We start from the raw sequence: 13,187 nt of genomic DNA, 5'->3' as shown, positions 1-13,187 counted from the left end.
CCTCTTCCCCTGTGGGTCAGTCTTAGTGTCTCTGCCTCCAGCTCCTCCCAGTCCCAACCCCCCAATGCCTTCCCCAGGCTGGAGCACTCAACAGGCGGAAGCTGTTACCTACAGCAACCAAAAGCCTTGATTAGCAGAGGTGAGTGGACTGGGAAGAGGCGTGCAGAGGGTGAGGTTGATGGCTGCCCTCCGCCATGGCGCTGCAGGTGCTAAGTCCCAGCTAAACCCGTTCTGAGACAGGGGCCACGTGTCCCCAAATCTCAAACCTGCACCGACTGAGGCTCTTTGCAGATGGCTGTCACCAAGCCAAAAATGTTTAGGGGGAGGACTTTCTTCTCAGAGGGGTTTAGGGCCAGGCTGCTGGTACTACTTCCTGCCTTTGACCTGGTCTATTCCTGGCTGTTGCAAGCCTTTAGGGTATGAATCAATGCGAGGAAGATTTTTCTTCCTCTTTGTCTTTCTGTGTTTCAAATAAGCTCAAAATAAATAACTTTAAAAGATACGTGGTGTCTTTTTGGCGCCAGCACCTCGGTATAGCCTACTAAGCCTCGGCCTGAGCCACTGGCAGCCCACTTGGATGCCAGTTCGTATCCTGGCTGCTCCATTTCCCATTCAGCCCCCTGTCAGGGAAAACAGTGGGAGATGGCTCAAGTCCTTGGACTCCTGCACATGCATGGCAAACCCCTGGCTTCAGATTGGCTGAGCTTTTGTGGCTGTTTGGGCAAGTGAACCGGCAGGTGGAAGATCTCTGTCTCTCCTCTCTGTAGCTCTATCTTTCGAATATAAATTAAACAAAAATAAAACAAATCTTTTTAAAAATAAAAAATAAGCGATGTCTTTTGAGAGCATCTGTGGGTATGGGGGAAAGTTCTAGGTCAGCTGCATGACCAGGGTGGAGCAGATGCGGCTTTTCAGCGGATAGTTCCAGAAAGGCCTAGAGCGTACCACCAGGCAGTGGACATCAGGTTGTGCAGTTGCCAGCTCTCCAGCTCTGTCAATCAGCACTTCTGTGCTTTTTGCCATATGGTTTGGACAATTCTGCTGAAAACACCTCAAGGACCCTTGAATTTGGCCATATCTGTGGGCACGGGTGCCTCCCAGGTAGCCTTCCTGGTGCCAGACAAGCAGCCTGAGCCAGGAAGAGTCAACCAGGCCGCCCAGGTGGGACAAAAAAAAGACACACAGTGAGGCTCCAGGGACACAGTGGGCTCTTGTTTCTGCCTTTCTCCTGTCACTCCTGAAAAGGACATATCTGATAAACTGGCCTTCCTGGTGCCAGCCCCACACTCCTATTCACCGCCCGCTTCCCTGAGGGGCTTGGGAGGCTGGGTGCTGGGCCTCTTCTGGAAGTTTGTTCCTGGAGAGAGAGAGGCCCAGGCTGCATGTCCCATGGAAAGCTCAGGCATCCACACGAAACGAGGTACACTAAGCATCTGGATCAGCTCCCCTGTCCTGAGGAAGTTGCATGGTGACTTCGGGTTTCTGCTGGCCCCAGGAGGTTCTGAACCCTGACCCCTCCTGTGTGTCTTTGTCATCCATGCGGGTGGACCTTATTGCACAACCCCAGGTGGGGACTCAACACATTGCTCACCTCCAGGGAGAGAACACAGAGGTGCCATGAAATGAAAGAGGCTCGGCTCTGTGTGCACAAACACGCTCAAGCTGAGTCTTAGCTCCCTGGTTTCTCGAGCTGTCCAGACCCCAGACATGATGGCGTGTTTGGGGCCCAGACTCTCACCCCTTCCCCAGGATCTTCCCTCCTCAGCACCCCCTTCCTCCTCCTTCCCACTGTCCTCAAGAATTTCCTTCAACTTCAAATCTCTCTCCCTCTTTTATCTCAAGCCCTTCTGCAGCTCCTGCTCCCAGATTTGACGTTTGCACCTGCCAGCACTGAAGGCCTTTCTCCAGGCCCCATGCGATGGCCTAGTGGCTGAAGTCTTCACCTTGCATGTGCTGGGATCCCATTAGGGCGTCGGTCATGTCCCAGCTGCTCCACTTCCCATCGAGTTCCCTGCTTGGGAGGGCAGTGGAAGATGGCCCAAGGCCTTGGGAGCCTGTGTCCACATGGGAGATCTGGAGGAAGCTCCTGGCTTCTGGCTTCAGATCAGCTCAGCTCTGACTGTTTTAGCCACTTGGGGAGTGAATCTCTGTGTCTCTTCTCTCTGTGTATCGGCCTTTCCAGTAAAAACAGATAAATATTTTTTTAACTTTTCTTTTTCAAAATTTATTTTTATTGGAAAGAGAGCTATACAAAGAGGAGGAGAGACAGAGAGGAAGATCTTCCATCCGATGGTTCACTCCTCAAGTGACCACAACGGCTGGAGCTAAGCCAATCCGAAGCCAGGAGCCAGGAGCTCTTTCAGGTCTCCCACGTAGGTGCAGGGTCCCAAGGCTTTGGGCTATCCTTGACTGCTTTCCCAGGCCACAAGGAGGGAGCTGGATGGGAAGTGGAGCAGCCAGGATACAAAACAGTGCCCATATGGGATCCCAGTGCATACAAGGTGAGGACTTTAGCTGCTAGGCTACTGTGCCGGGCCCAAACACAAATGTTTTTAAAGGATACATACAACAGTAGTAGAGAAGAGAAACCTGTTGGCACCTGGGGGTCCTTAGTTCTTGTTGGAGAGCACTAATGTCCATCCTGTCACTCAAGTAAAAGTCTTCGCCATGGTGTCAGACTGTTCACCTTGCCCTCGTCTAATTATTCAACAAGACCTGCTGACTTTATTTCTCAGTAGCTCTGATTTTCCCATTTGTTTTGCATGGACCCCTCAAGACCCTCCTTCCTCTGTCTAAAACTACGATTTAACTTCATAAGTGTCCTGCTGAAAACCCACCAAGGGCTCCCCCAGCTGTCCTTGCACAGGCCTGGTCTCTTTGCAAGGACCTCCCATGCCCTGCTCAGGTCTCGCTTTTCTCTCTGGCCTTAACCCACCCCTCCTGCACTCTCTCCCTGCCTATAGATCAACCCTTTTGCACTTGTCAGCAATGAACCTACCATATTTCCATAACCTTGGACATGCTATTCTTTGCATGTGCTGTTCCCATTGACTGGAACATGTCTGTCCCTTCCACTTCCTCCCAAACCCCCAAGATACTCCTATTCATTCTTCCAAACTGATTTTTTAAAAAATATTTATTTATTTTTATTACAAAGTCAGATATACAGAGAGGAGAGACAGAGAGGAAGATCTTCTGTCCGATGATTCACTCCCCACGTGAGTGCATCAGCCGGTGCTGCGCTGATCCGAAGCCGGGAACCAGGAACCTCTTCCAGGTCTCCCACGCGGGTGCAGGGTCCCAAAGCTTTGGGCCATCCTCAGCTGCATTCCCAGGCCACAAGCAGGGAGCCGGATGGGAAGTGGAGCTGCCGGGATTAGAACTGGCAGCCATATGTGATCCCGGGGCATTCAAGGCAAGGACTTTAGCCGCTAAGCCATGCTGCTGGGCCCCCAAACTCTGTTTTAATGTCACCTCCTGTCAAGGATTCTTCAGCTAATCTCTAAACCACTCATTCCTCCCTGTCTGCTTCTTCTGGCTCCTCACACAAACCTCTCTGATGCTCTCTGATGCTTCACAGCATTGGCTTGCATGCCCAGAAGGGCCCAGCCATGTTGCAGGGTGCTCTGCAATGTTGCCCCAATCCTGGCACTTTCCAGTTATCCTAGCTCCTCTATTTACCAACTGTGCAATCTGGGACATGTTACTTAACTTCTCTCTGCCCCATTTCCTCATCTGCCTCCTCTGAGGAGTGAATGAATTCAGTCCTGTTGGAGTTAGTCTGGTGGTCCGGGGACTTACGCCAACAGTTGCGATGCCAGCATTGCATTTCCAAGTGCTGGTTCAAGAGCCAGCAACTCTACTTCTAATCCAACTTCCTGCTGATGTGCCTGGGAAGGTAGCACAAGATGGCCCAAGGACTTGGGCTTCTGCCACCTACGTGGGAGACCAGGATAGAATTCCTGGCTCCTGGCTTCAACTGTTGCCGTTTGGGGAGTGAACCAGTGAATGGAAAATTCTCATTCTCTCTTTCTTGCTCTCACTCTCATTCTTGTCCATTCTGTCTTTCAGACGAATAAATAAATATCTGGGTTTTTTTTTCTTTTTTTTTTTTATTATTTAACTTCATTAATTACATTGTATTATGTGACACAGTTACATTCTGGGTTTTTTTTCAATGTCATTCCTGTAATACTGCGTGGCACAAAGCAACAGCTTGGTAAACAATAGCTATCTGTTGCATTATTGATGCCTGCGTTTTCCCTCCTACATTCAGCTATAAGCATCCTGAAGGTAAAGCACTAAATGCCAGGGTCTGGCATTGCGTGTAGCTATACCAGGTGATACAGCAGTCACCTACAGAGACAAGCTCTGGGAAGACAAGTCCTTCCAAGTCATGGGAGGAGGAGGGACCAACACAGTTGAGAACGTGGACTTTGTCTATGGAGATCTCCGAGTTCCACGTTTGCACGTAACAACTGCTTACTATATGTAGCGCCTCAGTTTCCTCACCAGATAAAGCTTCCACACTTCATTCCTGAGAGTTGTGAGGAATTGAAACACGATGATGTCAATAAAACACTTAGGAAAGCGAATGTCTTGGCACTTTGCAAGGGGCCCTTAAGCTAGAGGTGAAAATTTGTGGATAGCAGGATCCCAAGCACTGGGGCCATCTTCTTCTACCCTCTCAGATGCATTAGCAGGGGTTTGGAGCAGCTGGGACTGGAACCTTTCTATGGGATGCTGCTGTTACTGGCAGTAGCTTCGCCCACTGCACCATAGCAGTGGCCATGAAATACATTCTTTGAGACCAGAGAAGAGCCAGCCAGCGCTGGTATCAACCTCTTACATGAACGTCACATTTTCTCCCCAGGTGTCACCATAATCCATTGGGAAAAGACTCAAAGAAGCTTCTCCCAGAGCTAATGTGGGAGCCTGGAAAGAGGGAAGAGTATTACCAGGAGGAGGGTAGACCCAGGAAGGGGTCTGCTGCTTGGAGGACAGGGAGGCAGCAGCAAGAGGTTGAGTTCTTGTCACCCATGTGGGAGACTTAGATTGAGTTCCTGGTTCCTGACCTTGGCCTCTGTCCAGCCCTGACCACTGTGGGCATTTGGAGAGTGAATCAGTGGATAGGAACTCCTGCTATGCTAGTTTGTTCTGTGTGTCCAATCTCTCTCTCTCTCTCTCTCTTTCATTTTTACTTATGAAACGGAGAGTGAGCTCTCCCATCCATTGAGTCCCTCCCTTCGTGCCTGCAACAGTCAGAGCTGGGATATGTCCAAGTCAGGAGCCTAGACCTCCAGGTGGATTTCTCATATGAGTGGGCCAGGAACCCAACTCCTTGAGCCATCACCCGCTGCCTTCCAGAACGCACACCAGCAGGAAGCTGGATCAGAAGCAGAGGAGTCAAAACTCAAACCAGGTGTTTTGACCTGAGATGCTAGCATCCTAGTGTGACTCACTGTTGACCCAAAAACCTGCACCTGCTTCTATTCAAAGTCATTAGGCGAGCAGACTCACCTGTGTACTGAGCTATTGATCCCATTACTGTCCTCAGGTTGCATGTGAGAAGTTCAAGGCCTTAGAGGACTAATTAACTTGTTCTATCACATCATTGGGAAGTGGAGGAGCTCTAGTCCTTGGCCACCCCAGCCTTATCACCTAGGCTACTTTGGTCCATCTGTTTGTCGGGGGGGAGCAACTTTCTAGACAGTGTCTGTGAGGAGCAGGAGTAGGGACTATGATCCATGCATTCCCAGCCCCAGTTCCACTCTGTCCTAGATGGGCTTTGCATAGATCCCTGCTAATGCACTTGGGAGATGTCAGATAATGGCCAAGTACTCGGCTTTCTGCCATTGATGAGGGAGACCCAAATGCGCTTCCAGGCTCTTGGCTTCCACCTGACCCATCCCTGTCTGTTGTGGCCATTTGGAAAGTGAACCAGTAGATGGAAGATTTCTCTCCCTCTCTTCAATAAATAAATATTTTAAAAACCATTTTAATAAATAGTGACAACCCCAACTCTTGCATATGCAACCCAGCTTGGCTGAGTTCAGGAGCGGCTCCTGACTTCTGGTCAGAATGAGAGTGTTTTAGAAGAATGGAGCTTTGGGGGAAGGGATGAGAGAATGAGGGGCCCTGTGCAGGACTCCTGGTTCTGGGCCCCCAGCTGCAGGGAAGAAGCTGAGAAACGTCAGCTGGATCCATGGCCATCAAAGAGCCAGTGTGGCCGGTTAGGGGTGAACTAACAAGGGGCTCAGCCCTGCCAGCCAGGCTGGCTGTTGTCTTTCTCCAGGTCTGTGCTGGTTTCTTCTGCTCACTTCGCAAGCCAAGCTGAGCATGGCTGGAGCTGGGCCCAAGTGCAGTATGCACACTGTGTATGGCAGCAGGCCCTTCCATTCTCTGCAGCCCCCCAGAGGGCCCTGCTGCCAGCACAGGGCAATAGGCTTCCCTGGACATCCTTCTCCCTTTGCCCCTCCCAGAGGACATGCACAGAGATGCAGGGATGTGACGTTTGGGAATACATCCTCTGTTCAGGCAAATGCTGAGGACTTTGCTTGCCTCTAGCCACTGGCTCTTCTCTTGATCCCTGATGACACACGGTAGGGAGCTCATATGGAAACGCCCTCTCCTGCCCTGCCATGATGGCCCCAGTGCTCTGTTCTCACAGCAGCCAGGAGGGGTGAGCCTTCTGCTGTGCAAGATGGGTTCATGCCCTCAGCCCTTCGTGGCTGCCTCTCTAACTCAGAGCCAACCAGCAGCATGACTTTGAGCAAGAGCTGGCACCTTTCTGCTACATTTTGCCCTGGTAAAATGCAAAGAGCACTTATGTCAACTGGGAGTATCAAATGCACTTAGCTGCACAAATGCAGCCACTGCTTGGGTGGAGGAATGGCTTGCGGGCAGTGCTGAAAGTGAGCCAGGCTGTTACTGTTGTTGTGTTATCTATGCAGCTGCTGCCAGCCTTGCAGCTGCTCTTGGAACCAGGCACACTTCTCTCCCAGGACCCTTGTGCCTGTGGCTCTTCTGCCTGGACCACCCCTCTCTTCCAAGGCCATCTTCTTAATTAGGCCGTCCCTGGCCATGCTGTCTGATACCTTATCACTCCCAGTGCTCCCCCCTCAACTCCTGCTTTATTCTCCTCCGTGGCATTTATGAGCATCTGCTCATGCGTTCACTTTCTTTTTTTTTTTTTATTCAAGATTTTATTATTATTGGAAAGCCAGATGTACAGAGAGGAGGAGAGACAGAGAGGAAGATCTTCCATCCGATGTTTCACTCCCCAAGTGAGCCGCAACGGGCCGGTGCTTGCCGATCCGATGCCGAGAACCAGGAACCTCTTCCAGGTCTCCCACGCGGGTGCAGGGTCCCAATGCATTGGGCCGTCCTCGACTGCTTTCCCAGGCCGCAAGCAGGGAGCTGGATGGGAAGTGGAGCTGCCGGGATTAGAACCGGCACCCATATGTGATCCCGGGGCGTTTAAGGCAAGGACTTTAGCCACTAGGCCATGCCACCGGGCCCATGCGTTCACTTTCTAACCCCTCATTCTCCCACCAGTTTTGTGGAAAAGGCAGTTTTGTCTCTTACCCACACCACCTGGTGCAGAGAGGGAGTTCACTTGTAGGCTCAGTAAGAGAATTGTCACTACAACTCTCAAAAACATAAGTGGCCCACATCAGTGACCCTGTCCTTTTTTTTTTTTCAAGGCATAGTTACAGGTCCAGCATGATGGCTCAGTGGCTAAGTGGCTACTCCTTGTGTTGCATGCATCAAGATCCCATATGGACGTTGGTTGTATCCCACCTGTTCCGCTTCCCATCCAGCTCCCTGCTCGTGGCATGAGTAAGCAGCAGAGGATGGCCTAAAGCCTTAGGACCCTGTACCCATATGGGAGTCCTGGAAGAAATTCCTGGCTCCTGGCTTCAGATAGGCTCAACTCTGGCCTTTGCGGTTATGTGGAGAGTACACCAGTGGATGGAAGATGTTTCTCTCTGTCTCTCATTCTCTCTGTAAATCTGTCTTTCCAATAAAAAATGAATAAGTCTTCAAAAAAAAGGATGGGGGTGGGGAAGGCATAGTTACAGAGAGAAGAGGAGACAGAAGAAAGAGATCTTCAATCCACTGATTCACTCCCCAAACGTCCAAGCTGGGCCAGCCTATAGCCAGTAGGTTCTTCTTGGTCTACCGTGTGGGTAAAGAGGCCCAAGCACTTGATCTATCTTCTTTTGCTTTCCCAATTGCATTGGTAGGAAGCTGGATTGCAAGTGGTACAGCAGGGTTTGAACCAACACCCAAAGGGGATGCTGTGCCACAGCCGGCAGCTTTGTATACTATACCACAGCACTGGCCCCAATTCCCCTGTCTTACAGAGGCAGGGGGAACACTGGGCAAACCTAAGAGTGCACCTGCGGCTGGAGCTGGAGGAGCCAGGTTCCTCCCTGCCTGTGCTCTGTTGAGTGGAGTGGGGCTCCGGAAGCGGTGGGGAGGCAAGAAGGGATGTGTCTGAGGCAGCCAAGGCCACGAGGTACCATTCATGTTCATTTCTCACAGTCCTGAGGCTGGGAGTCTGGGATTGGTCTCAAGAGAGCTCTCTTCCTGTCTTACAGCTGGCTGCCATCTTGGTATGTCCTCACCTGGCAGAGGGAGAAGGAGAGAGAAACAGAGCAAGCAGAAGGGAGAGAAGCAGGGAAAGGCAGAGACAGAAATGGGGACCACGGCTTTGCTGAATTAGGGCCCTCCTCTTAGGTCCTCATCCAACATGATCCCTAAACACCTGGCCTCCAATTCAGTCTCATCTGGGGATGAGGCACAATGCAGCCCACAGCAGGATTTCAGAAGCCATGAGGCAGCAGAGGAGGAGGAGAGGAGGGCCCGAGGGCAGCCCCATGATGCCTGTCACTGTCACCTCACCCTTTCCCCCTGTCCTGGGGCATCTGGGAAGGGGGCAGAGCAATGAATAAAATTGCATTTGGTTCTAACCATGGCTAGTTAAGGTAGGTGTCATTACCCCCATTCTCCTGGTGGAGAGACTGACGTGCAGGGTGATGAGCTGACTGCTCCCCAAAGTCCCACAGCTGGAAATGGAAGGTCTGTCTGGCCCCAAAGCCCGTACTCTTAACTCTATGCAGTTCCATGGGACAGGCAGAGGACGGCTACCTTTCACAGCCCTGGTCTCTAGAGACTCTTCAGGAGGGTGTGGCAGTAAGTGCCAAGTGCCAAGTACACAGCCAAGTCAGGCTGCCAGAGGAACTCCAGCGTCATGGGGCTGGGGTGGTGCCCAGGGGTGAGCCAGATGGAGAGCAGGTGGGAGGCTGTTATAGATGCACCAGCCCAGTTTCCATGTCCTGGTCCCTGCAGACATTGTGGAGGAGGCAGTGAACCCAGCTAGGAGCTCAGGCACTCTTAGAGGGCAGCGGTAGCCACCCTGGGAGTGGCCAGGGGACGCCTAGAATGTCACCATAGTTCTGCAGCAGGTGGGCTTCAAGTGTTCCAGGGGAGGAGCTGGCATTAGCAGGTTGGGCTCCATGGGACTGCATTGGTTATATGCCTGAACGGAGAGGATCAGTGAAGATGAAGACAATAGGGAGGCGTGAGGCCAAAGCCCAGAGCCGGGAGAGGAGGAGGGCAGCTGGCAGCAGTCCCAGGCTGACAGCTGTGGCCTTGCGAAGGATGGTGTGGGGGTGGAACCTTCAGGAATTTGCTGACTTCATGACTTTTTCTTTTTTCTTTTAAGATTTATTTCTTGGGGGCCAGCATAATGGTACAGCATGCTAATCCTCTACCCTGTGACGCTGGCATCCCATATGGGTGCCAGTTTGTATTCCAGTTATTCATTTCCAATCTCTGCTTGTGGCCTGGTAAAGCAACAGAGGATGGCCCAAATCCTTGAGCCCCTGTATCCATGTGGGAGACCTGAAGAAGCTCCTGACCCCTGGGTTCAGATCAGCTCAACTTTGGTCATTGCTGCAATTTAGGAAATGGACCAGTAAGTAGAAGAGAGTCTTCTCTTTCGTTCTCTCTGTAAATCTACCTTTTAAATAAAAAAAAATTACAAAGTATTTATTTTTTGGGCCCAGCACAATAATCTAGTGGTTAAATCCTTAACTTGCATGAGCTGGGATCCAATACGGGTGCTGGCTCAAGGCTTGGCTTCTCCACTTCTCTTCTAGCTCCCTGCTTGTGCTGTGGGAAAACAGTCAAGGATGGCCCAAAGACTTGGGACCCTGCACCGCATGGGAGGCCCAGAAGAGGCTTCTGGCTCCTGGCTTCAGATCAGCTCAGCTCTGGTTGTTGAGAGTGAACCATTGAACGGAAGATCTTTCTCTCTCTCCTTTCTGTAAATCTGATCTGCCTTTCCAATAAAAATAAATAAATCTTTTTAAAAGTATTTATTTCTTTATTTGAAAGGTAGAGTTATAGAAAAATAGCAAATGAGACAGAGACACGGAGAGACAGAGATCCTCCATCTGCTGGTTCACTCCCCAAGTGACCACAGTGGTCAGAGCTAAGCTAGTTCAAAGCCAGGAGCCAAGAACTTCCTCTGGGTCAGCCATATGAGTGCAGGGACCCAGGCACTTGAGCCATCCTCTGCTGCTTTCCCAGGCTGTTAGCAGGGAGCTGGATCAGAAATGGTGGAGCCAGGACTCAAACCCATGCCTATATAGGATGCCAACATTTTAACCTACAGCTTTACATGTTGCGCCACAGCTTTGGCCCCTTAGACCCCAAGAGGGCTCTTTCAACCACTGGTGCCCTGGTAAAGGTTTACCAACTAGCTCTTGTTTTTTAGAATTTTATTTTCATGATGTAAATCCTTCACCATGACCAATAGCAAGTTACGGGCACTTTGTCACTGAAGACAGAGTTGTTGGCCACTGTGAGCCAGTCCCAGCTGGCTCCATCACACCTTGCTCTGAACCCCTGCTCGCCAGCCACCCCCCGACACACATACGCACACACACACACACACAGTTTGCAGGTCATCACAGTCTGTTGACTTCCCCCTACTGTCGTGCTTGCAGGGGCCCTAGAGGAAGCAGACAGGCATACCAGATGACCCCAAACTTTGGGACTTGCTTGAAAGCCCAGTGGAACTTTGCCCAGGGGGCCATGTGATGTCTGCCATAGTCAGCACCAGTCATCAGACAGGTGTGTGTGCTGTGTCTGGCTTTGCACTGGGTGGAGGGCACTCAGTTATTCAAGAGTGAGAGTCCCCAGGGCAGGCCATGTGCACCACCTGTTGGCATCAAGACTGTCAGCTTCTGGACAGTTGCAAAGACTAAAGTCACAGTGACCCGAGGTTTGGAAAGAGAGTGGTGACACAGTCAGAGACACAAGAAAATTCTGAGCTCATCCTGTGTGGGCTTCAGGGCTGCAGCAACCGGTCACAGGTGGCCGGCCTGTGTGACTGCACCTGAAGACCCAACTTGCTTCTTCCCCTCCTGCTTCTTCCACTCCTCACTCCACGCTTTCAGGAGACCCTGAGCCGGGAGGTGATAGCTCGAAGGGCTGAAGGTGCTCGGGGACAGATCAACCTCTATACAGCTGTGCCAAGGGTGATGAGTGGGGGCAGGGGAAGGAGGTAACCCGAGCTAGACAGTGGGCCAGGGTCTGCCACTGCACTGCCCTGGTGCATGAGCATTGCGGGGAAGGATGGCCACAACCAGTGGAGGCCCTTGTGCTGATGTGGGGTGCGAGTTGGTATGGACAAGCGTAAGCCAGCATCCCCATGAGCTCCACCATGAGTATGGGGCCCCAAGAGTGCTCGTAGCGTCTGAAGGATCCTCACTGTTTCCTTGTCCACTGCCCACTGCAGGTTTTTCATCATCAAAGAGAGCTTTCTACTTTACTACTCTGAGAGTGAGAAGAAGAGCTTTGAGACCAATAAGTACTTCAATATCCATCCCAAGGTGAGGGAGTCCCTTCCCCGGGCCCCATGGAGAGGGCTAGCAGGGCCATGGAGGGAATGCCAGGAGACTGTGGGACTGGTGGGGGTGGTGGAGCTGCCTGTTGCTGCAAAGTCTGACTTCTGGTCTATGGCTCTTAGCTAGGGTCTCTGAATGACCCGAGCTGGGCAGGGTGGGGACAGCTTATTCTGATTCTTTCTCAGGGTGTCATCCCCCTGGGGGGCTGCCTGGTGGAGGCCAAGGAAGAGCCCAGCATGCCCTATGCCATGAAGATCTCCCACCAGGACTTCCATGTGAGTGAAGCTGCCTTTGCTGCCTGGGGCAGCCTGGCCTGGGAGGGGTGGGGTGTCCCAAGCTGTGAGGGTGGAGGTGGGAGGCAGGTGGGAGAGCAGAGCTGGGACTCTCAGATGCTTCCATGGCCCCTCTCCCTGGCAGGGGAACATCCTGCTGGCGGCAGAGTCCGAGTTTGAACAGACGCAGTGGCTGGAGATGCTGCAGGAGTCTGGGAAGGTGTAAGTGTGTGTGAGCCAGGGAGGGTTGGGGGGTGGGGCATGGATTTGGTTGACTTTGAACTCCCTGCCTCTTCTCTGAAATCTTCATGGGCACAGAGACAAACCAGGGTTTGGAGCATCTATAAGGGCCACCCAAGGGAACCTGGCTCATGACTAAAGTCACAAGGTGGCAGCGTAGAAATCATTGGAGCAAATGCAACATCCCAAGTTGGAATTGGCACTTCTCCATATTCTTGTCTACTCCGCTGGCTCAAAATGAACTGGAGCAGGGCCCTGAGTTAGTGCTTTGTAACTCAGGATCCAGATCACACGGTAGCTCAGCCCTGCCCCAACCCCTGTGGACAATAGCAGGACCCTGCATTTCACCCAACAAGTGTACTGTGTGCTGCACCTGGCCTTGTGCTAGGTGGAGAGCATTCGGCTGTGTAGACAATGGTCTGCTGGCAAGCAATCTCTTCCTTACTGTGCAAGTGTGGGGGGCCCATTTTGCAGCCCAAGCCAACCTCCAGTGACTGTAACTGATGGATGCGTGCTGTGCCTGGCTGTTAGAGACAGTGCACGCCAAGCCTCAGGAGGATGAATGAGGGTGCATTCCCCTCCACCCTTCAATGTCAGTGATTTTGTGTTTCTTCCGCTTCTCTCCTCTGTCCCATCTGTCCTCCTTCCCCAGGACTTGGAAGAATGCCCAGCTGGGAGAAGCCATGATCAAAAGCCTGGAGGCCCAGGGGCTTCAGTTGGCTAAGGAAAAGCAGGAGTATTTAGGTTGGTT

The 13,187-nt window shown here is 51.8% G+C and overlaps 1 protein-coding gene across 1 annotated transcript in view; it reads left to right on the top strand.

Annotated features, from left to right (window-relative positions):
• PLEKHD1 (pleckstrin homology and coiled-coil domain containing D1) overlaps positions 1–13,187 on the top strand; it is a 34,101-nt gene that overhangs the window by 2,824 nt on the left and 18,090 nt on the right. Inside the window, exons 2-5 of the mRNA XM_004584604.3 lie at positions 11,816–11,909; positions 12,110–12,199; positions 12,342–12,418; positions 13,089–13,180. Coding sequence (XP_004584661.2) covers positions 11,816–11,909; positions 12,110–12,199; positions 12,342–12,418; positions 13,089–13,180 — 353 coding nt within the window. The remainder of the gene's footprint in view (positions 1–11,815; positions 11,910–12,109; positions 12,200–12,341; positions 12,419–13,088; positions 13,181–13,187) is intronic.

Source organism: Ochotona princeps, chromosome 26, assembly GCF_030435755.1.
Source record: "Ochotona princeps isolate mOchPri1 chromosome 26, mOchPri1.hap1, whole genome shotgun sequence".
Lineage (NCBI taxonomy): Eukaryota > Metazoa > Chordata > Mammalia > Lagomorpha > Ochotonidae > Ochotona > Ochotona princeps.
Note: the sequence above shows the minus strand (reverse complement) of the source record. Positions and strands in the feature narration are given on the sequence as shown.